At 41.0% G+C, this 23706-nt stretch overlaps 1 protein-coding gene across 1 annotated transcript in view; it reads left to right on the forward strand.

Annotated features, from left to right (window-relative positions):
• LOC128649132 (ATPase MORC2-like) overlaps positions 1-23706 on the forward strand; it is a 457352-nt gene that overhangs the window by 72520 nt on the left and 361126 nt on the right. Inside the window, 1 exon segment of the mRNA XM_053702217.1 lies at positions 6753-6861. Coding sequence (XP_053558192.1) covers positions 6753-6861 — 109 coding nt within the window.

The following is a 23706-nucleotide window of genomic DNA, read 5'->3' on the forward strand; positions in this document are numbered from 1 at the left end:
AAAGTGGACAACCATGTCATGTTCCATTATGTATAGCAAAAATATCCAATATTTTTTTTTTTAACTCTTGCAGCGGGGTTGTGATATAGACTTTTTTTTTTTTTTAATTTTTATTTTATTGAGGTTAAAATAGCATAAATACAACAGTCTCATCAACAGGCTACACTTCACAACATACGTTATACTGACATGACATGGCATTTTGGGCACCTCAGTTTTTGAATCTTATAGGTTCGCTTAGTCCTCAGACAAACAGGACCAATCGAGGGCCCAGAAATTGAATAAAGCGGTTGAGGACATGTTGATGGAGATAATAGTGAAAATTGCAGCTGCAGTATAAGTCGGATAAATACAGATTATGGAATGAACACAAACAGTGAAGTAGTATAAAGAGGGCACCAATGTAACTCTATGGATCAACAGTTGTTACAGGTGAGGTGCAAAACAATCCACAATTATTATTTGAATCCAAATAAACCATTAACACTAAGCAGTTAAAGGAGCATAAACATTGCTAAAACTATTATCATGGGTACACTTCAGAGAAGCAGGAAATCGTAAATGAACTTGAGTTTCCTGTATTGGAACCCCGAGAGCCATGCTACAGAAATGCAGGGAAAGACTGGAGCATGACTCTGCGGGTTGGACAGAGACTACTATACTCTGTCAAAATTTTATGCGGAGGAAAGGATTCAACCCTAACCGCATAATAATGGTGGGGGGGGGCGGAGGGCAGGCTGGGAATAGCATAGCCTTCAGTTGACAATTTTCATATCTAACAAGGCAAACAACCCCGGAGTAAACATAGAAATACGAAACACATAGAAGGCTATATAAGTTTTAGTGTCTGCGTAAGTGATTGCTTCAAGCCTATGTGGGGGCTATGCTATAGCTAACATGGTCTAACTGCTTTGAGGAACATAGAATACTAATGTAACAACTTAACATTATTTAAAACCGAACACAAGGGGAAAGGGAAAGTGAGACTCACAGGTCTTCGTGTTAAAGGCCAAATCGATCTACCAAAAAATCATTTTAACTAAATAATATACCTATAACTCAGGATAGGAAATAGCACACATGTAATATGTACGACCGTTAGGTCACTGAATCTAGTTCCCCAGACTAGAGTATAGAGTAAGCTGTGTGAATTTTATTTACTATAAGTTATGAGAAACTAAGCTTTTAATTAATTACACCATATATTCATAAAGTAGATTGATATCATACTCATTAACTGAGCTGTAGGACCACTCAATAAAAATAAAGCTCACAAGTACACCCTAAGCAAGGGCTGAGCGCTATTAGTGGTCCCTCTGCATAAATATATACGCTGTGGGGCTAGTCCCAAAGAAAACTATGCGCTTAGCTAGATGAGGGTTCCTAGATCAGTGTGTGCCGCTAAATAGAGAGATATCAATAATATTAACTAAACATATCATAATCACTTGAAGTTAACTCATAGGAAACTACCTGCACCAAAGTTAGTCATTTCTATGTGTGGAAAGCTTACGACTATAGAATGGTAGACATCCCCACATAACCACCAATAAGCCCATAGTAGCGTATCATGCTGATATATTCTCCTGTTTCCTAGAGCTCTAAGGGTACTTGAAATATTACTCTGTCTTATGATAATTAACAAAAAGAGATCTTGAGGTAGATAGCAATAGTTCTCTAACTAGGAGGAAGACATAACAATTACATGCTTAGGCCAAGGTAGGCAATTAGAATAAAAGGTCTCACATTTCCACTAAACTAAAATACACTAGGATTGTTGGGGTCATAAAGCAAGATGATCGCAACGGCAAGACAGCAAGTGCGGACCTCCCGATCCTCATATAGAACTGCAATTACAGGGCAAAGTTGTCTTGTCGGGACTTGGCGTTTGCTGCAGAAATGACCCACAACACAAACCCACAGTTTCAGTATAGACATTCAGCCCACACCAGCTTTCACACAGTGTGTTACCACAAAATGAGTCTCTTGTAATGTAGCTAGCTGCCACGGGCCATAATCAGTGCAGGGCCTCAGGTCCAGCAGGTTATTGACCTCTAGCTTCCTCAGTAAATGCAGCCGGGCTCTCTCCTTCATTGTTCCCCCCCCTTCCAAAACTCAGTCCTGTTCTGTTGAGGTATGGCCTCACAGCGGTCCTCGTGATCTTGGATAGCCTGTACATATAGTGGCTCAGAGATGCAGAGGCTCTGCTGAGCACCGGAGCAGTGTGAGACAAGATATCCACTGGTAAGCCATTTTACTGCCACAAACGCCACTTCCTTAGCAAACACAGGTCCAGGCCGGCCACTCAGTGTCTCTAGAGCCTCTCCCTCAAAGGCCCTCGCAGCCATTACTTTTGTCAGGCAGTCACATGTCGCCTTTTGCTTCGGAGGGTCAGCCGCACTTTCTCGGGCAACTACACTCGGTGGGTACCTATTCCTGACATGGGCCGGGGTAGCGTCTAGGTGGGAGGCGAATTCTGTGGGAGGGTGTCTGGCGAAAGCCTCCAGAGTGACTGTTTCGTATGGTTCCAGGGCCATAGCCACTCGCTCAAGCCGCCCGCCTTCAGCTCGGTCCGGACCCTGAGTTCTACTGACCTCTATAAGTCGGTCAAGTCGGCTCATCAGCCAGCAGCCGTAATTGTCAAAAAGGGCTAGGATAGCCGTCCGGTGATCCTCCATAATCCTCTCGGATCTCAAAAGGCCCCAGCACAATCTAGTTGCGACAACAGAGCACCCTGTTTTAGGTTTTGAGAGCTCACTGTGGCCTTTCCTCGGGTCTACTTGAGGTCTCCTAGCTGGGCGGATGGCAGGTAGCTGGCTTCTGATGTTTTTATTTCTTTGCTGAAAACCATCCGGCCCGGTATAGGCCGCATCCCCGGACTATATTAGTTTCAGCCTGGTCCTGGAGACTGGTCCGCCCAAAATCTGCAAACAAACAGCTGAAAATTGCCCAACTGCTTCCTAGGTGCATTCAGGAGCACATAAGGCTGGAAATTCGGTTTTCTTGTTGTCAGAACTTAGTTAAAAATATCTATTTCTATGCTTTTTCTCAGGAGCTCCAGCTAAGAAGTTCCTCTCAGCTTGCTGGCTAGCTCCGCCCCCCGTGATATAGACTTTTAATGCTTTGCAGCATGGCATCTCCAATGGCGTGGTGGAAATGATTACCATGCTTGAATTGGTATATTTGGTGTAATCTATTAATTGCAAATCCCTGATGGTGTTGCCGCTTGCCTCTCTTCCAGAGACAAAACCAACCTGATCCACATAAATTATTATTTGAGGTAATACTAAGTTAAAGGGACACTGAACCCAATTTTTTTCTTTCATGATTCAGATAGAGCTTGCAATTTTAAGCAACTTTCTAATTTACTCCTTTTATCAATTTTTATTCATTCTCTTGCTATCTTTATTTGAAAAGCAAGATTGTAAGTTTAGAAGCCGGACCATTTTTGGTTCACAACCTGGGTTGTTCTTGCTGATTGGTGGCTAAATGCCAGCCACCAATAAACAAGTGCTGTCCAGGGTCCTGAACCAACAATTGGCTGGCTCCTTAGCTTTCGATGCCTACCTTTTCAAATAAAGATAGCAAGAGAACGAAGAAAAATTGAAAATAGGAGTAAATTAGAAAGTTGCTTAAAATTTCATGCTCTATCTGAATCATGAAATAAAAAAAAATTGGGTTCAGTATTCCTTTAAAACGTTTAGCCAATATTTTAGCTTATATCTTCATGTCTGTGTTTAATATCATTTTGTAACGTTTTTGAGTTTTAATGCTTTAGCAAGTAGAGTTCCCACATTGTTTCCTGCATGGAAATACATTTTATTGAGATAAAATGCTTTCTTTTGGGATTCCTGTTGATGTGCTTTGAGGGCTTCATGAGCATTAGTCAGTAGCAGAAATCTTACTTTTGTGGTTTTAACTCTGCTTTTCTTAATTCTCTTAATAGAGTTGTATAATTAGAGAGGCGATTATTGTTAAGAGAAACATTGCAGGGTTTTCTGTGGCTGTACTATTAAAGTGGAAATATTCTGTAGTGGAGCGGGTTATATGTTCCTTAATAAGAGGGTCATGTAAGATAAGATTCATCTAGCCTCCATAAAAAGGGGATTGAGGACCATGACATGGTTAGGGAAATAGAGGTGTGGTCTGTGATGGGGGGAATAACAGATTCTTTTGCTAAAGGTGAACTGTTATGATCTAAAAACTGGTAATCTATGCGTATATATATTTGTTTCGGATTAGAAAAAAAGGAGCAATTTTGATTGGTTGGGTGTTGTAAACTCTATATATCGATCAGTGTGAGTGAGTCTAGCTTATTAATATTGCTTCTATATTTAATTAATAAGAATTACATGGGTTTGACATTCTCCAGCACTATTCAAGAACACCCAGTTATATTTTAGGACTTATGTCTTTCGTTTTCTAAGGTCGATGGTAGTATTGAGTTTAAAAATCATTTCAAAAGTGTTGATTGTAATAGTTATTTAGGTTTTGCAAGCAACCACTATGCACCATGGAAAAAGAATGTTCCTTTACGGACAATTCAAAAGAATACAAAGGAACTATAAACACGTCTGACTTTAATAACCAAAGTATATTACTATATCCTAGTGACCTGATAGAGGCCAGCTTTATGCAAGCAAAATTAGATAATAGAGATGCCTGTTTCACAAAGGATATTGATATGAATAAAAAGCTTATGATTGAAACTCAGGAAATCACAAAAGAAAGTATGTTTATAAAACAAGGATGAAATGAGGGTGTAATACACATCAATGTGTATTACTGCCCTTAGGGGGCGCCTCCTATAGCCTAACAACTAAACATATGTTCAAACAATATCAGTTAACTAAATTAATACTTATAAGAGATATATATATACAGAAACATACATATATATAAAAGTGTACCAACATAAAGTCCAGTAAGTGATATAGATATAGTCCCAATCAGTGGTAAGTCCAAAAAAAACAGTAGTAGGCAGCTCTCGGTCTTAGGATGGTCTTCCTGAAAGATGGGTAACTAGAAAAAAAGAAAACACAGAGGCGCCAAACATGGCCTAGTATAGCCAGATACCAGATATAACAATTAACAGGGTAGCAATTGGATACTCACAAAGGAGACGCACCCAATGGTGCTATTGAAGCAGACTGGAGCCTCTCAGTGGTCCAGCTCACTGATGTGTCTCACGTATCAGTTGTGGTCCTTGGTGATGGTGATTAACAGGTTCCTGAGTGAACAAAAAATATGCAAACCATAGCCCAGTAACGTTTGTACAAGTGAATGGCAATCTGAGCAATCCTACTTACAAGATCCAAAGCACCTGCAGGTGCATACACTGCAAACTGGAACCAAACAGTCGCCCAGTAGACTGATCCCTCCAGGTGAAAGCAGATTAACTCTCAGGTGCCAATCAAAGTTTGAGCAGCATGTAAATGATATAAAGATTGTCCAAAAAGCAAGTGTATTTCTGTAAAAATCTTTATTAAAATGCGACGCGTTTCTCAGCTATAACAAGCTGTTTCATCAGGCTAAAAAATTATTATTCTGAATGTGTTTTTATAATTTTTTAGCCTGATGAAACAGCTTGTTATAGCTGAGAAACGCGTCGCATTTTAATAAAGATTTTTACAGAAATACACTTGCTTTTTGGACAATCTTTATATCATTTACATGCTGCTCAAACTTTGATTGGCACCTGAGAGTTAATCTGCTTTCACCTGGAGGGATCAGTCTACTGGGCGACTGTTTGGTTCCAGTTTGCAGTGTATGCACCTGCAGGTGCTTTGGATCTTGTAAGTAGGATTGCTCAGATTGCCATTCACTTGTACAAACGTTACTGGGCTATGGTTTGCATATTTTTTGTTCACTCAGGAACCTGTTAATCACCATCACCAAGGACCACAACTGATACGTGAGACACATCAGTGAGCTGGACCACTGAGAGGCTCCAGTCTGCTTCAATAGCACCATTGGGTGCGTCTCCTTTGTGAGTATCCAATTGCTACCCTGTTAATTGTTATATCTGGTATCTGGCTATACTAGGCCATGTTTGGCGCCTCTGTGTTTTCTTTTTTTCTGTTTATAAAACAATGTAATACGAGTCATAAAACAATCTCTAAAATCATAAACATTTTATTAAGAGACTCCATTTTAAATAAACACATAACTAAGAAACCATAGGCGTGCCCCGTTGTTAAAGAATCTTCTAGCACCTAGTAAGATTGTTGTAAACAAAATAAGAAAAGTGAAAAACCGTTCCAAATCTAATCCTAAAAAGGGAATACACAAATGTATATGCAAAAAGTGTAGGATGTGTAGTTGCATAAAACAGGGCAGAGATAAATGCATATCTTATTTTACCTAACATTAATATAAAATTTTAAGTTCTCTATCATAAGACAGCAGAAACTAAAATGCACTGACGCACATTTTAGTTTGGAAACCCTTTCCTTTTGACATGTGTAGTTCAAGATTGAAAACTTTAACTGCAAATTTGGGTATCTGCTTTTTGTTGCAGCACATATATTAATTTTATTAAAATATGTTGGTATCCTTGACTAAAACCACTTGCTATAGTTTTGTAAATTACTATGCAAATATTGACAAACTATTTTATGTAGACCTATAAAGGCAATGTAAATCATATTTTCTCCACAATTTTTCATATTTTCTCTACAATTTATTTAATGTGTCCTTTCCCCCCCCCCCCCCCCTTTTCTGTGGCTAACTGTGTTGTGAACTGTTATCAGGGGTTCTATGCGAATCGGAAAAGATTTCATCCTCTTTACAAAGAAGGGAGATACTATGACCTGCCTCTTCCTATCTCGTACTTTTCATGAAGAGGAGGGCATTGATGAGGTTTGTAAACATATTTTACTATTTCTTAATTTAACACCGCAATATTCTCTAAGGGCCAGATTACAAGCTCGTTAACTGTGCTAGAAGTAAGCTTTTTGTGCACATCAGGTTTGCTTTTGAGTTACAAGTTGAAAGTAAACTGTTCACACGCTAACCCGACGCATATAAGAAGCCAAATTCCCTACTCACAGGCAAACCCGATTGCATATTCTCAAGTGTTTTAACCCAACATGATAATATGAATTTCACATTCCAATGTTCTTCACATAGAAGAATATGCTCTGTTTATTCATAAATACACATTTCTACATATATCTGATGATATTTTGGTACAATATTTCTCTTTCTTTTTTTTCTCTCTCTCTTTCTCGTTCTCTTTCTCTCTTTCTCTCTAATTACACAGAGAGAGAGAGAGAGAGAGAGAGAGAGAGAGAGAAAGAAAGAGAAAACAAAATGTATGCTTACCTGATAAATTTATTTATTTCTTGACACGGTGAGTCCACGGATCATCATCAATTACTGTTGGGAATATCACTCCTGGCCAGCAGGAGGAGGCAAAGAGCACCACAACAAAGCCCCCAGTCATTCTCTTTGCCTGTAGTGCAAGGAGGAGGTGAAGTTTAGGTGTCTGATGAGAATTTTTCTTCAATCAAGATTTTATTTTTTTAGCAGAGTAAGCTTACTCTGTTCCTTTCAGGGGTCTAGCCTAGTCCACATCAGTCTCTTCAGTAGGGCAGTGGTGGCTTTTGAGGTTCAATCCTCACTGCATTTTATCAAGAATCTGCTGCCCTAACTAGAAAAGGTGCTGCACCCTCTCAAACCAGGTGAGCTGTCCTGCTTCCGGACAGCACTTTCAGGTAAGTGCCATTTTAATATTCTTTTGCAAAGAGATTGCTGGCACTTGTTACAGCTAAAAGCTGTCTTATTTAATATGGGACTTAATTAAACCTTGATGTTTGGGTATTGAGACTGTGAGGTGATTTATGGTGGCTCAGTGTGTCATAGTAGTTTTTATACTTTAACTTTTGGCCATGGAGATTACTGCTGTAAGCTGTTTTTTCCGCAGTTAGGGCTCTGTAACCGCTCTGTATTTGAAAATGAGCTGCAGGACAGGTAGGCACCTCAGTAAAGCTTCTGAGGTGTATAGGTAGCCTGAGGTCTATTTGGTTTGTTGCACTAACACACATTTCTATTTAAAGATACAGTACACATTTCTTTTTTATTTTCCAATATTTTTTTTTACACTTTATCCTTATTTATTACATAAGATGGATCAAGAGGCTTTTCAAACCATTATCCCAGGTGAAGTTGCTGCTTGTCAGTTATGTTTTGATACTCTGGTGGAACCCCCAGTTCCTTTTTTGTTCCTCATGCATTGAGAGAACTTTAAAGGAACAGTCTACACCAGAATTTTTATTGTTTTAAAAGATAGATAATCCCTTTATTACCCATTTCCCAGTTTTGCATAACCAACACAGTTATAATAATATACTTTTAACCTCTGTGATTATCTTGTATCTAAGCCTCTGCAAACTGCCCCCTTTTCAGTTCTTTTGACAGACTTGCAGTCTAGCCAATCAGTGCCTGCTCTCAGATAACTTCACGTGCACGAGCACAGTGTTATCTATATGAAATATGTGAACTAACACCCTCTAGTGGTGAAAAATGTTAAAATGCAATCTGAAAGAGGTGGGCTTCAAGGTCTAAATTAGCATATGAACCTCCTAGGTTAAGCTTTCAACTAAGAATACCAACAGAACAAAGCAAAATTGGTGATAAAAGTAAATTAGAAAATTGTTTAAAATTACATGATCTATCTGAATCATGAAAGTTTATTTTGGCCTAGACTGTCCCTTTAAGTTATAGAGATAAAATATTTGACCATGAGCCACCATTATCCCAGGCAAATGCTGTTTAGGTGTCTCCTGTTGCAGATATGCTGCAGCTTTCTCCTCATGCGTCCCAACTTTTTCAGTCTCCACATACAGTGCCCTGTGTTTCATCTTGCAATTCTGTAGAATTTTCTCTACAAAACATTGCTTCCCAGGTATCCCTTGCGGTATCTGAGGCCTTGTCAGCTTTCCCCATGTTGCAGGGAAGGCGTAAAAGGAAATTTAAGGAAATAGTAAGGTTTCTGATCAAGTTCTGGCTATCCAGAGTGTCCCTTCCTATAAGCACGAGGAAGAAGACATGTCGGTAGTATCTGAGGGGGAAATCTCAGGCTCAGTGTAATTCCTTCTTCTGATGCTGAAGTGGAATCCTTCAGATTTAAGGTAGAACACCTTTGCTTATTACTTAGGGAGGTTTTGGCTACTTTGGACGACTCTGACACAACTATCGTAGTCAATCCTAAAATGTCTAGTAAATTGAATAAATACTTTGATGTTCCCTCCGCGGTGGAGGTTTTTACGGTTCCTGACCATGCTGTGGAGATTATTGCTTGAGAATGGGAAAGACCTGGTATTCCTTTCTTCTACAAGATAAGAGTCCACGGATTTCATCCTTACTTGTGGTATATTATCCTCCTGCTAACAGGAAGTGGCAAAGAGCACCACAGCAGAGCTGTATATATAGCTCCTCCCTTCCCTCCACTCCCAGGTAAAGTGAGGTGTTGGTTTTAGTTTCTTCAATCAAGAAGTTTTTTTATTTTAAATGGTACCGGTGAGTACTATTTTCCTCAGGGAGATATGGAAGATGATTTCTGCCCTGAGGTTGATGATCTTAGCAGATGTAACTAAGATCCATGTTGGTTCCCACAGAGCTTCTGAAGTTAGTACAAGAGAAATCTTCAGTGTGGAGAACGGTTTCATGCTACAAGCAGCATTGAGGTATGTGCAGTCCTTTATTTCTGAGGAGACTTGGTATATCAGAACTGGCTGACATTTTTTTCCCTGCAAGGGAAGGGGTAAGCAGTAGACCTGTAAACAAAGGGTATTACTGAAAATCCTGCGTTTATTTATTTTATTGACATAGTGGGCTTAAGGCAGCATATATAAAGGACTTATTGCAGCATATATAAAGGGACACTGGGAGAGGCAGCTTAACGTTTTTTTTATTTGAAAGATCAAATAATCAGTATGGCTGTATATTTATGTTGTGCTTAGGGGACCACATGGCTTTATTGCTAACCGCTTCCCATGCGGTTGTACAGGCTAATGCGAACGTCGTCCGTGATGGGCGGGGCCTATTTTTCGTGCGCTCAGACGCGCAGTTTACTCTAACTGAGAAGGCAGCAGGCATTAGCTTCTGTTGGGCCTAAACTGATGTTCTGTTAACCGGATCGTTGTCGAGTCATTTTGCAGTACCCTGGGGGCAGGTAGGTGCCACAGCAGAGCTGTGGCGAGGTGCAGGGGTAATTTTTTCAAATCAAATATATGTTTTGCTATAAATATCTTTTAGAGGTTAATTTCACCACTTGCTCTTAGGGTGCAATAATTTTTGGCACTATTGAATATGTGTAGTTAATTATATAGCGTTATTTAACGTTTATAGGCAGTTTGGGAAAAACTGTGCGCTTTTTTATAACTTAAAGGCGCAGTACACGTTTTTTAAAAAAAAAATTTAAATCAATAAATAAAGTGTTTAACGACTATTGTGGTTATTACTAGTCTGTTCAACATGTCTGACATTGAGGAAACTCATTGCTCTATGTGTTTAGAAGCCATTGTGGAACCACCTCTTACATTGTGTACCTCTTGTACTGAAAGGGCCTTACATTGTAAAAAGCATATTTTAGGTAAAGAAAGTGTGCCTAAGGATGATTCTCAATCTGAAGAGAATCAGGATATGCCATCCAATTCTTCCCAAGTGTCACAACCTTTAACACCCACACAAGCGACGCGAAGTACCTCTAGTGCGTCTCATTCTTTTACTCTGCAGGAGATGGCTGCAGTTATGTCAACTACCCTAACAGAGGTATTATCTAAATTACCAGTGTTACAGGGTAAACGCAGTAGGTCAGGTATTAATGTGAATACTGAATCCTCTGATGCTTTATTGGCTATTTCCGATGTACCCTCACAGTGCTCTGAGTTGGGGGTCAGGGAATTGCTGTCTGAGGGAGAACTTTCAGACTCAGGAAATATGTTACCTCAGACAGATTCAGATTCGGACAGATTCAGACAGATTTAAGCTTGAACACCTCCACCTGTTACTTCGGGAGGTTTTAGCGACTCTGGATGATTGTGACCCTATTGTGATACCACCAGAGAAATTGTGTAAGATGGACAAATATCTAGAGGTACCTACTTACACAGATGTTTTTCCGGTTCCTAAAAGAATTTCGGAAATTGTAAAAAAGGAATGGTTAGACCAGGTATACCATCCTCTCCCCCTCCTAATTTTAAGAAAATGTTTCCCATATCAGACACCATTCGGGACTCTTGGCAGACGGTCCCTAAGGTGGAGGGAGCTATATCTACCCTGGCTAAGTGTACAACTATACCTATTGAGGACAGTTGTGCTTTCAAAGACCCTATGGATAAGAAGTTAAAGGGTCTTCTAAAGAAATTATTTATTCATCAGGGTTTTCTTTTACAACCTACAGCTTGCATTGTTCCAGTTACTACTGCAGAAGCTTTTTGGTTTGATGTTCGAGAAGAGTCTCTGAAGGTTGAGACTCCATTAGAGGACATTTTGGATAAAATTAAGGCTCTCAAGCTAGCTAATTCTTTTATTACTGATGCCGCTTTTCAAATTGCTAAATTAGCGGCGAAAAATGCAGGATTTGCCATTTTAGCGCGTAGAGCGTTATGGCTCAAATATTGGTCTGCTGATGTCATCAAAATCTAAGCTTTTAGCTATTCCTTTTAAAGGCAAGACCCTATTCGGGCCTGAATTGAAGGAAATAATTTCTGACATTATTGGAGGTAAAGGCCATGCCCTACCTCAGGATAAGTCTGTTAAGATGAGGGGTAAACAAAATAATTTTTGTTCCTTTCGAAATTTTAAAGGAGGACCCTCTGCTTCCTCTTCCTCCACAAAGCAGGAAGGGAATTTTGCTCAATCCAAGTCAGTCTGGAGACCCAACCAGGCTTGGAATAAAGGTAAACAATCCAAGAAGCCCGCTGCTGCTACAAAGACAGCATGAAGGGGCGGCCCCCGATCCGGGACCGGATCTAGTAGGGGGCAGACTTTCTTTCTTTGCTCAGGCTTGGGCAAGAGATGTTCAGGACCCGTGGGCATTGGAAATCGTGACCCACGGGTATCAACTGGAGTTCAAGGATTTTCTCCCAAGAGGGAGATTTCATCTTTCACGATTGTCTGTAGACCAGATAAAAAGAGAGGCGTTCCTACGATGTGTAAAAGACCTCTCTTCCATGGGAGTAATTTGTCCCGTTCCAAAACTGGAACAGGGGCAGGGGTTTTACTCAAATCTTTTCGTGGTTCCCAAAAAAGAGGGAACTTTCAGACCCATTTTAGATCTCAAGTGTCTAAACAATTTTCTCAGAGTCCCGTCATTCAAGATGGAGACTATACGAACAATCTTACCAATGATCCAGGAGGGTCAATATATGACTACCGTGGATTTGAAGGATGCATACCTTCATATCCCTATTCACAAGGATCATCATCAGTTCCTAAGGTTTGCCTTCCTGGACAAACATTACCAGTTTGTGGCTCTTCCCTTCGGGTTGGCCACAGCACCCAGGATCTTCACAAAGATTCTAGGGTCCCTTCTGGCGGTTCTCAGACCGCGGGGCATAGCAGTGGCGCCTTATCTGAACGATATTTTGATTCAGGCGTCAACTTATCTGACAAAATCTCACACGGACACAGTGTTGTCTTTCCTGAGAACTCACGGTTGGAAGGTGAACCTAGCAAAGAGTTCACTAGTTCCACGGACAAGGGTTCCCTTCTTGGGAACTCTGATAGACTCGGTAAACATGAAAATATTTCTGATGGAGGTCAGAAAATCAAAGATTCTAAATACTTTCTGAGCACTTCAGTCCATTCCTCGGCCATCAGTGGCTCAGTGTAATGGAGGTCATTGGATTAATGGTAGCGGCAATGGACATCATTCCGTTTGCTCGCTTTCATCCCAGACCACTGCAGTTGTGCATGCTCGGACAGTAGAATGGGGAATATGCAAATTTATCTCCTCAGATAAATCTGGATCAAGAGACCAGAGACTCTCTTCTTTGGTGGTTGTCACCGGATCATCTGTCCCAGGGGACGTGTTTCCGCAGACCCTCGTGGGTGATAGTGACAACGGACGCCAGTCTACTGGGCTGGGGTGCAGTATGGAATTCCCTGAAGGCTCAGGGTGTTTGGACTCAGGTGGAGTCTCTACTCCCAATCAATATTCTGGAACTGAGAGCAATAATCAATACGCTTCCGGCGTGACCTCAGTTGGCTTTGGCCAAATTCATCAGATTCCAGTCGGACTATATCACGACTGTGGCGTATATAAATCATCAGGGGGGAACAAGGAGTTCCGTAGGTATGATAGAAGTATCAAAGATAATCTGATGGGCGGAGGCCCGCTCTTGCTATCTATCGGCAGTCTACATCCCAGGAGTAGAGAACTGGAAAGCGGATTTTCTTAGTTGTCAGACTTTTAATCCGGGGGAGTGGGAACTCCACCCGGAGGTGTTTGCCTCATTGATTCGCCAATGGGGCAGACCAGAATTAGATCTGATGGCTTCTTGTCAGAATGCCAAGTTTCCACGTTACGAATCCAGGTCGAGGGATCCTCAGGCCGAACTGATAGATGCCTTGGCAGTACCTTGGTCGTTCAGCCTAGCTTATGTGTTTCCACCGTTTCCTCTCCTTCCACGCGTGATTGCTCGGATCAAACAGGAGAGAGCTTCAGTAATCCGGATAGCGTCTGCGTGGCCACACAGGACTTGGTATGCGGATCTAGTGGACATGTCCTCTCTGCCACCGTGGAAACTTCCTTTGAGTCAAGACCTCATTCAAGGTCCTTTCCAACATCCAAATCTAAATTCTCTGCAGCTGACTGCTTGGAGATTGAACGCTTGATTTTATCTAAGAGGGGATTCTCTAATTCGGTCATCAATACTTTGATACAAGCTCGTAAGCCTGTAACTAGAAAGATCTATCATAAGATATGGCGTAAATATCTTTATTGGTGTGTGAATCCAAGGGTTACTCATGGAGTATAGTTAGGATTCCCAGGATTCTGTCTTTTCTCCAAGAAGGATTGGAGAAAGGGTTATCAGCAAGTTCCTTAAAGAGACAGATTTCTGCTTTGTCAATTTTGCTTCACAAACGTTTGGCAGATGTGCCAGGTGTTCAGTCTTTTTGTCAGGCTCTATCCAGAATTAAGCCTGTATTTAAACCAATTACTCCTCCCTGGAGTTTGAATTTAGTTCTTCGAGTTCTTCAAGGGGTTCCGTTTGAACCCATGCATTCCATAGATATTAAATTATCTTGGAAAGTTTTGTTTTTGGTTGCTATATCTTCTGCTCAAAGAGTTTCTGAGCTTTCAGCATTACACTGTGATTCACCTTATCTTATATTTCATTCTGATAAGGTGGTTTTGCGTACTAAAAACCTGGATTTCTTCCTAAGGTTGTTTCAAATAAGAATATTAATCAGGAAATTGTTGTTCCTTCCTTGTGTCCTAATCCTTCTTCTAAGAAGGAGTGTCTGTTACATAACCTGGACGTGGTCTGTGCCTTGAAGTTTTACTTACAGGCAACCAAGGATTTCCGTCAATCATCTTCATTATTCATTGTTTATTCTGGAAAGCGTAGGGGTCAGAAAGCTACGGCTACCTCTTTCTTTTTGGCTGAGGAGTATCATCCGTCTGGCATATGAGACTGATGGACAGCAGCCTCCTGAAAGAATTACGGCTCATTGTACTAGGGCTGTGGCTTCCACATAGGCCTTTAAAAATGATGCTTCTGTTGAACAGGTTTGTAAGGCTGCGACTTGGTCGTCCCTTCATACTTTTTCCAAATTTTCCAAATTTGATACTTTTGCTTCTTCTGAGGCTGTTTTTGGGAGAAAGGTTCTTCAAGCACTGGTGCCTTCCGTTTAGGTCTCTGTCTTGTCCCTCCCGTTTCATCAGTGTCCTGTAGCTTTGGTATTGTATCCCACAAGTTAGGATGAAATCCGTGGACTCGTCGTATCTTGTAGAAGAAAAGGAAATTTATGCTTACCTGATAAATTGATTTCTTCTATGATACGACGAGTCCGAGGCCCGCCCTGTCAATTTAAGACAGATTATATTTTTTTATTTAAAACTTCAGTCACCTCTGCACCTTGTAGTTTCTCCTTTTTCTTCCTATACCTTCGGTTGAATGACTGGGGGGTGGAGTCAAGGGAGGAGCTATATAGACAGCTCTGCTGTGGTGCTCTTTGCCACTTCCTGTTAGCAGGAGGATAATATCCCACAAGTAAAAGATGAATCCGTGGACTCGTCGTATCATAGAAGAAATTAATTTATCAGGTAAGCATAAATTTACTTTTTTTTCTTTTTTGTTACATTTTTCAAGATGTCTCAAACTGATCCTGCCTCTGATGTTACTGTAGAAACTATGCTGCCTGTACACAATTTCTACCAAGCTAAGTGTGTATTTTGTTTAATTAGCTGATTTTATTTCTTCAGCTCAAATATGTGGCACTTGTTATGTTTTATTATTCATACTGATAATGTTTCTATAGTACATATACATCTACTGTTTTACCTTCACAGTCTAATGTACATGATATTACTGTTGATATAAAGGATTTTATTGCAAAAGATATAGAGAAGGCTATGAGTGCTATTTCGTTTTTAAATTAACGTAAACGATCTCTCCTAACTTCTCATAAACCTTTTAAAGTTTGTATTGATTGTCCGCATACTGTAGTAGTTCTGCTGATGTGGTTTTCTCTGACTTAGAGGATCCTATTTCAGAGACTGATTTTGATAAATCAAACTTTCAATTGAATGTATTCATTCTTGATTAACAAAGTATTGTTTATTTTGGGTATTGAGGAATCTAGTCCTATTGATAACAAGAATAGCAAATGTTTGAATTCTGCTTTTTAAGCTTCTGAGGTAACTCTTGAAGTTTTTCTTATTCCAGATGCTATTTATCATATGTTTAGTAAGGAATCTAAACTTAGTGATTATTACTTTTTTTTTTCTAGGTTTAAAAAGCTATATCCTTTACGTATGGCTAATTTTAGTGTTTTTGGGTAAAAGTTCCTTAAGGTGGGGCTATTTCTTTTTTTGCCGAACATACTTCCATCCTATTTAAGATATTTCTTCTTTTAAGGATCCTTTAGATAGGAAGTTTGTTTCCTATCTTAAAGGGACAGTCAACCATAGAATTGTTATTGTTTTAAAAGATAGATAATCCCTTTATTACTCATTCCCCAGTTTTGCATAACCAACACAGTTATATTAATGTACTTTTTACCTTTGTGATTACCTTGTATCTAGGAACCTTCTTCCAGCCCCCTGATCACATGACTGTGACTGTTTATTATCTATTGTCTTAAATTTAGCATTGTGTTGTGCTAGATCTTAAATATCTTTCTGTGCCTGAATACAGTGTTATCTATATGGCTCACGTGTACTTTCTGTCTCTTTGTGTTGAAAAGAGATTTAAAAAGCATGTGATAAGAGGCAGCCCTCAAAGGCTTAGAAATTAGCATATGAGCCTACCTATGTTTAGTTTAAACTAAGAATACCAAGAGAAAAAAGCAAATTTGATGATAAAAGTAAATTGGAAAGTCAATTAAAATTAAAAGTCCTATTTGAATAATGAGTTTAATTTATACTTGACTGTCCCTTTAAGAGAAGCATATTTACATATTGGCCAAAAATGTTTAACCTGCCATTTCTATGGCTAATGTTGCTACTGTTTTAACTTTTTGTTTGGACAGTTTAGTTATCAGATCTTGATATGTCTAAGCATTGTTCTTTTTCTTAAACATGCTAATCATTTCATTTATGATGCTATATTTTATGTCATTTTATCTGACAAGAAATCTTTGTTTTTAGCCATTTTTACGAAATGTTTTATGGCTTAACTCTCTGATATGCTGTTTACATTTAGATTACTATCTTATTATTTTAGGATAGTAATTTATAAAGGTTTTCTATTGGATTTTATTGCCTCCTCTATTACTGGGGGAAAGGGAGTCTTTCCTGCCCCAAGTTAAGAAATCTAAGGATAATTTCTCTTACTTGGTGTATCCAGTCCACGGATTCATCCTTACTTGTGGGATATTCTCAATCCCTACAGGAAGTGGCAAAGAGAGCACACAGCAAAGCTGTCCATATAGCTCCCCTCAGGCTCCGCCCCCCCAGTCATTCTCTCTGCCGCTCTAACAAGTTGCATCTCCACGGGAGGGTAAAGAGTATGTTGTTAGATTTGTAGTTTTTATTTCTTCAATCAAGAGTTTGTTATTTTAAAATAGTGCCGGTTTGTACTATTTACTCTGAGGCAGAAAGTGAGGAAGATTTCTGCTGAGAGGAAAAAGATTTTAGCATGTTGTAACTAAAATCCATTGCTGTTCCCACGCAGGACTGTTGAGTACCGGAGAACTTCAGTTGGGGGGAACAGTTTGCAGGCTTAACTGCTTAAGGTATGCTCAGTCATTTTTTTCTAACAAGACCTGGTAATGCTAGAAGATTGACAGAAATCCCCATGTGGGAAGGTAAGCCATTTTCTGAGACGCAGTATAGAAGGATGGCTTCAGTTAAGGGCTTAAATACTGGTAGACACTGTGATGGGCTAAATCGATTACTTTATTAGTGTAATCTTATATTTGTTCAAGTGTTTTAGACGTTTGGAACACTTTTGGGGTTTTTATTACGCCTGGCATATTGTAAAACACCTAATCTGACTCAGGAAGGCCCCATAACTCCGGAATGAAGATGGGAGGGGGCCTCATTTTCGCGCCTCAGTTGCGCAGTTGTTTTGCAAGGCAGCTTCATGCAGCTTCACGTGGAAGGATGAGCAATCAGAAGCTTTGGATGATTTATCTGTAGTACCCTCACAACACTCAGAAGTAGCAGTGAGGGACGGTCTGTCTGAGGGAGAAATTTCTGACATAGGAAAAGTTTCTCAGCAGGCAGAGTCAGATTCCTTAGCGTTTAAATTTAAGCTGGAACACCTCCACGTCCTGCTTAAGGAGGTTTTAGCTACGCTGGATGATTGTGACCCCATGGTGGTCACAGAAAAATTGTGTAAAATGGACAGGTTTTTAGAGGTCCCTGTATACACTGAGGCATTTCCGATCCCAAAGAGGGTGGCGGATATTGTGACTAGGGAGTGGGAGAGACCAGGTGTACCTTTTTGTCCCCCCCCTATCTTTAAGAAAATGTTCCCCATAAACGACCCGAGGCGGGACGCGTGGCAGACGGTCCCTAAGGTAGAGGGAGCTGTTTCAACACTTGCTAAGCGTACAACTATACCAATAGAGGACAGTTGTGCTTTCAAAGATCCTATGGATTAAAAATTGGAAGGTTTGCTGAAGAAGATTTTTGTTCAGCAAGGTTTTCTTCTTCAACCAATTGCCTGCATTATTCCGGTAACTACTGCAGCGGCATTTTGGTTTGAGGCTCTGGAGGAGTCGCTCCAGAGGGAGACTTCATACGACGAGGTCATGGATAGAATTCATGCTCTAAAGCTGGCTAATTCTTTTATCACTGATGCCGCTTTCCAATTAGCTAAGTTAGCGGCGAAAAACTCAGGTTTTGCCATCATGGTGAGAAGAGCGCTTTGGCTCAAATCGTGGTCGGCTGATGTGTCGTCCAAAACGAAACTGTTAAATATTCCTTTCAAGACTAAAACCCTATTCGGCCCAGAGCTGAAAGAAATTATTTTGGATATCACTGGAGGAAAGGGCCGTGCCCTTCCACAAGATAGGCCGTTTAAGGCCAAAAACAAGGCTAATTTTCGCTCCTTTCGCAACTTCAGGAGCGGACCTGCTGCAACCTCTGCTGCCGCAAAGCAAGATAACGCTTCACAGCCCAAAGCAACCTGGAAACCCTTGCAGGGCTGGAATAAGGGTAAACAGGCCAAGAAGCCTGCTCCTGCTACCAAGACAGAATGAAGGGGTAGCCCCCGATCCGGGATCGGATCTAGTAGGGGGCAGCCTCTTTCTCTTTGCTCAGGCTTGGGCAAGAGATGTTCCAGATCCCTGGGCATTAGAAATAGTTGCTCAGGGGTACCTTCTAGAATTCAAGGATTCTCCCCCAAGGGGAAGGTTCCACATTTCTCGTTTGTCTTCAGACCAAACAAAGAAACAGACGTTCTTACGCTGTGTAGAAGATCTTCTAAAAATGGGAGTGATACACCCAGTTCCAATTGCAGAACAAGGACTGGGCTTTTTCTCAAACCTGTTCGTAGTTCCCAAAAAGGAGGGAACTTTCAGGCCAATCCTGGATCTAAAAATTCTAAACAAATTCCTCAGAGTTCCGTCTTTCAAGATGGAAACCATTCGGACAATCTTACTGATGATCCAGGAAGTTCAATATATGACTACCGTGGATCTAAAGGATGCGTACCTACATATTCCTATCCACAAAGATCACCCACCATCAGTTCCTAAGGTTCGCCTTTATGGACAAACATTACCAGTTCGTGGCCCTTCCTTTTCGGGTTGGCCACCGCTCCCAGAATTTTCACAAAGGTGCTAGGGTCCCTTCTAGCGGTACTAAGACCGCGGGGCATTGCAGTAGCACCTTACCTGGACGACATCTTAATACAGGCGTTGTCTTTTCACAGAGCCAAGGCTCATACGGACATTGTTCTGGCCTTTCTAAGGTCTCATGGTTGGAAGGTGAACGTAGAAAAAAGTTCTCTGTCCCCGCTCACAAGGGTTCCCTTCCTGGGAACACTAATAGACTCGGTAGAAATGAAAATCTTTCTGACAGAGGTCAGGAAGTCAAAACTGTTGAATACTTGCCGAGTTCTTCATTCCATTCCTCTGCCTTCTGTGGCTCAGTGCATGGAGGTAATTGGTTTGTCCGAATTCATCTCAGACCACTGCAACTGTGCATGCTCAAACAGTGGAATGGGGATTATGCAGATTTGTCTCCTCAAATACAAATGGACCAGAAAACCAGAGACTCTCTTCTCTGGTGGTTGTCTCAGGATCACCTGTCTCAGGGAATGAGTTTCCGCAGACCGGAGTGGATCATTGTCACGACTGATGCCAGTCTGTTAGGCTGGGGTGTGGTCTGGGTCTCCCTGAAAGCTCAGGGTCTATGGTCTCGGGAAGAATCTCTTCTCCCGATAAACATTTTGGAACTGAGAGCGATATTCAATACGCTCCAGGCGTGGCCTCAACTAGCGGAGGCCAAATTAATCAGATTTCAGTCGGACAACATCACGACTGTAGCCTACATCAATCATCAGGGAGGAACAAAGAGTTCCCTAGCGATGAAGGAAGTATCCAAGATCATCAAATGGGTGGAGGATCACTCCTGCCATCTATCTGCAATTCACATCCCAGGGGTAGACAACTGGGAGGCGGATTTTCTGAGTCGTCAGACTTTCCATCCTTGGTCATTCAGTCTAGCTTATGTCTTTCCACCGTTTCCTCTTCTCCCTCGGCTAGTAGCCAGAATCAAACAGGAGAAGGCTTCGGTAATTCTGATAGCGCCTGCGTGGCCACGCAGGACTTGGTATGCAGACCTAGTGGACATGTCATCGGTCCCACCATGGAAACTGCCATCGAGGCAGGATCTTCTAATTCAAGGTCCTTTCAAGCATCCAAATCTAGTTTCTCTGCAACTGACTGCTTGGAGATTGAACGCTTAATTCTAGCTAAGCGTGGGTTCTCTGAATCAGTTATAGATACTCTGATACAGGCCAGAAAGCCTGTCACCAGGAAAATTTACCATAAGATATGGCGGAAATATCTTAGTTGGTGTGAATCCAAGGGTTACTCGTGGAGTAAGGTTAGGATTCCAAGGATATTGTCTTTTCTCCAAGGATTGGAGAAAGGTCTGTCAGCTAGTTCCTTAAACGGACAGATATCTGCTCTGTCTATCCTGTTACATAAGCGTCTGGCAGCTGTACCAGACGTTCAGGTGTTTGCACAGGCCCTAGTTAGAATCAAGCCTGTTTACAAGCCTGTGGCTCCTCCATGGAGTCTAAATTTAGTTCTTTCAGTTCTTCAAGGGGTTCCGTTTGAACCTTTGCATTCCATAGATATTAAGTTATTATCTTGGAAAGTTTTGTTTTTAGTAGCCATTTCTTCTGCTCGAAGAGTGTCTGAATTGTCTGCTTTGCAGTGTAATTCACCCTATCTGGTGTTCCATGCAGATAAGGTTGTTTTGCGTACCAAACCTGGTTTCCTTCCAAAAGTGGTTTCTAATAAGAATATTAACCAGGAAATCATTGTTCCTTCTCTGTGTCCTAATCCAGTTTCTAAGAAGGAACGACTTTTACACAATCTTGACGTGGTTCGTGCTTTAAAATTCTATTTAAAAGCAACTAAAGATTTCAGACAAACATCATCCTTGTTTGTTGTCTATTCTGGTAAGAGGAGAGGTCAGAAAGCGACTGCTACCTCTCTTTCCTTCTGGCTGAAAAGCATCATCCGATTGGCTTATGAGACTGCTGGACAGCAGCCCCCTGAACGAATTACAGCTCATTCCATCAGAGCTGTGGGCCACATGGGCTTTCAAGAATGAGGCTTCTGTTGAACAGATTTGTAAGGCAGCGACTTGGTCTTCACTGCATACATTTGCCAAATTTTACAAATTCGATACTTTTGCTTCTTCGGAGGCTATTTTTGGGAGAGAGGTTTTGCAAGCAGTGGTGCCTTCCATTTAGGTTACCTGACTTGTTCCCTCCCTTCATCCGTGTCCTAAAGCTTTGGTATTGGTATCCCACAAGTAAGGATGAATCCGTGGACTGGATACACCAAGTAAGAGAAAACAGAATTTATGCTTACCTGATAAATTACTTTCTCTTACGGTGTATCCAGTCCACGGCCCGCCCTGGCAATTAAGTTGGGTTCAAATTTAATTTTTAAAAGAACTACAGTCACCACTGCGCACCCTATGGTTCTCCTTTCTCCTACATTGGTGTGTCCGGTCCACGGCTTCATCCTTACTTGTGGGAATATTCTCTTCCCTAACAGGAAATGGCAAAGAGAGCACAGCAAAAGCTGCCCATATAGCCCCCCCCCTCTGGCTCCGCCCCCCAGTCATTCTCTTTGCCGCTCTGAACAAGTAGCATCTCCACGGGGATGGTAAAGAGTATGTGGTGTTAGTTGTAGTTTTTTATTCTTCTATCAAGAGTTTGTTATTTTAAAATAGTGCCGGTTTGTACTATTTACTCTACAACAGAAAGTGATGAAGAGTTCTGTTTAAAGAGGAGTATGATTTTAGCAGCAGTAACTAAAATCCCTTGCTGTTCCCACGCAGGACTGTTGAAACTAGAGAACTTCAGTTGGGGGGAACAGTTTGCAGACTTTTCTGCTCAAGGTATGACTAGTCGTTTTTCTAACAAGACATAGTAATGCTAGAAGACTGTCATTTTCCCTTTTTGGGGATCGGTAAGCCATTTTTATTAGACTCATAACAGAATGCAGGCTTATTAATGGGCTATATACTGGTTGACACCTTTTGTGGGCTAAATCGATTGATTTATACAATATTTATTTGACTTTTGGAGTGTTTTGGAACTTGAAAACACTTTGGGAACGTATTTTATTCGCCTGGCAGTCGTTTAGACACCTATTCTAGTCAGGAAGGGCCTTTCACTCTGATATGCAGAGGGAGGAGGCCTCATTTTCGCGCCGTAATTGCGCAGTTACTTCTGGAAGCAGTGCATGCAGCTTCATGTGAGAGGGTCCTGTGGCCATAAAAAACGTTTCTGGAAGGCTTATTTCTGTGGCGAATAACCCCCAAGGAAAGGTGAAGCCGCAGCAAAGGCTGTGGCTAGGACTGTAGTGGGTTTAAGCTGGTAAATTGATCAAATAGCTCCGGTTTGCTCATTTAAGGGGTTACAAACTTGATATTTGGTGTGCAATACTTTTAAAGCATTAAGACACTAGGGTGCAAATTTGGTAAGGATTGGATATTTCCTTCATAGTTTTTCACACATTCAGAAATAAAGTGTGCTCTGTTTAACATTTAAAGAGACAGTAACGGTTTTGTTTAAAAACGGTTTTATTGCATTAATAGCCTTATAAGCCTGTCTAACATGTCTGTACCTTCAGATAGAACATGTTCTGTATGTATGGAGGCCAAGGTGGTCCCCCCTTTAAATGTATGTGAAAATTGTGCCATGGCGTCCAAACAAAGTAAGGACAGTACTGTCACATTTAATAAGGTTGCCCAAGATGATTCCTCAAATGAAGGTAGTAGGGATAGTTCATCATCCTCTCCTTCTGTGTCAACACCAGTTATGCCCGCGCAGGCGACACCTAGTACATCTAGCGCGCCAATGCTTGTTACTATGCAACAATTAACGGCAGTAATGGATAATTCTATAGCTAATATTTTATCCAAAATGCCAGCATTTCAAAGAAAGCGTGATTGCTCAGTTTTAAATACAGAGGATGAGCAAGGGTGCGCTGACAATAATTTATCTGTTATACCCTCACACCAGTCAGAATTGGCAGTGAGGGAGGGTCTGTTGGAGGGAGAAATTTCTGATTCAGGAAAAGTTTCTCAACAGGCAGAACCTGATATTGTGACGTTTAAATTTAAGTTAGAACATCTCCGCGCCCTGCTTAAGGAGGTGCTAACTACTCTGGACTATTGTGACTCTTTGGTCATTCCAGAAAAATTGTGCAAAATGGACAAATTCCTAGAGGTCCCTGTGCACGCTGATGCCTTTCCGATACCCAAAAGGGTGATGGACATAGTGACTAAGGAGTGGGAGAAACCAGGTATACCTTTTGTCCCACCTC

Source organism: Bombina bombina, chromosome 2 (assembly GCF_027579735.1).
Source record: "Bombina bombina isolate aBomBom1 chromosome 2, aBomBom1.pri, whole genome shotgun sequence".
Classification (NCBI taxonomy): Eukaryota; Metazoa; Chordata; class Amphibia; order Anura; family Bombinatoridae; genus Bombina; species Bombina bombina.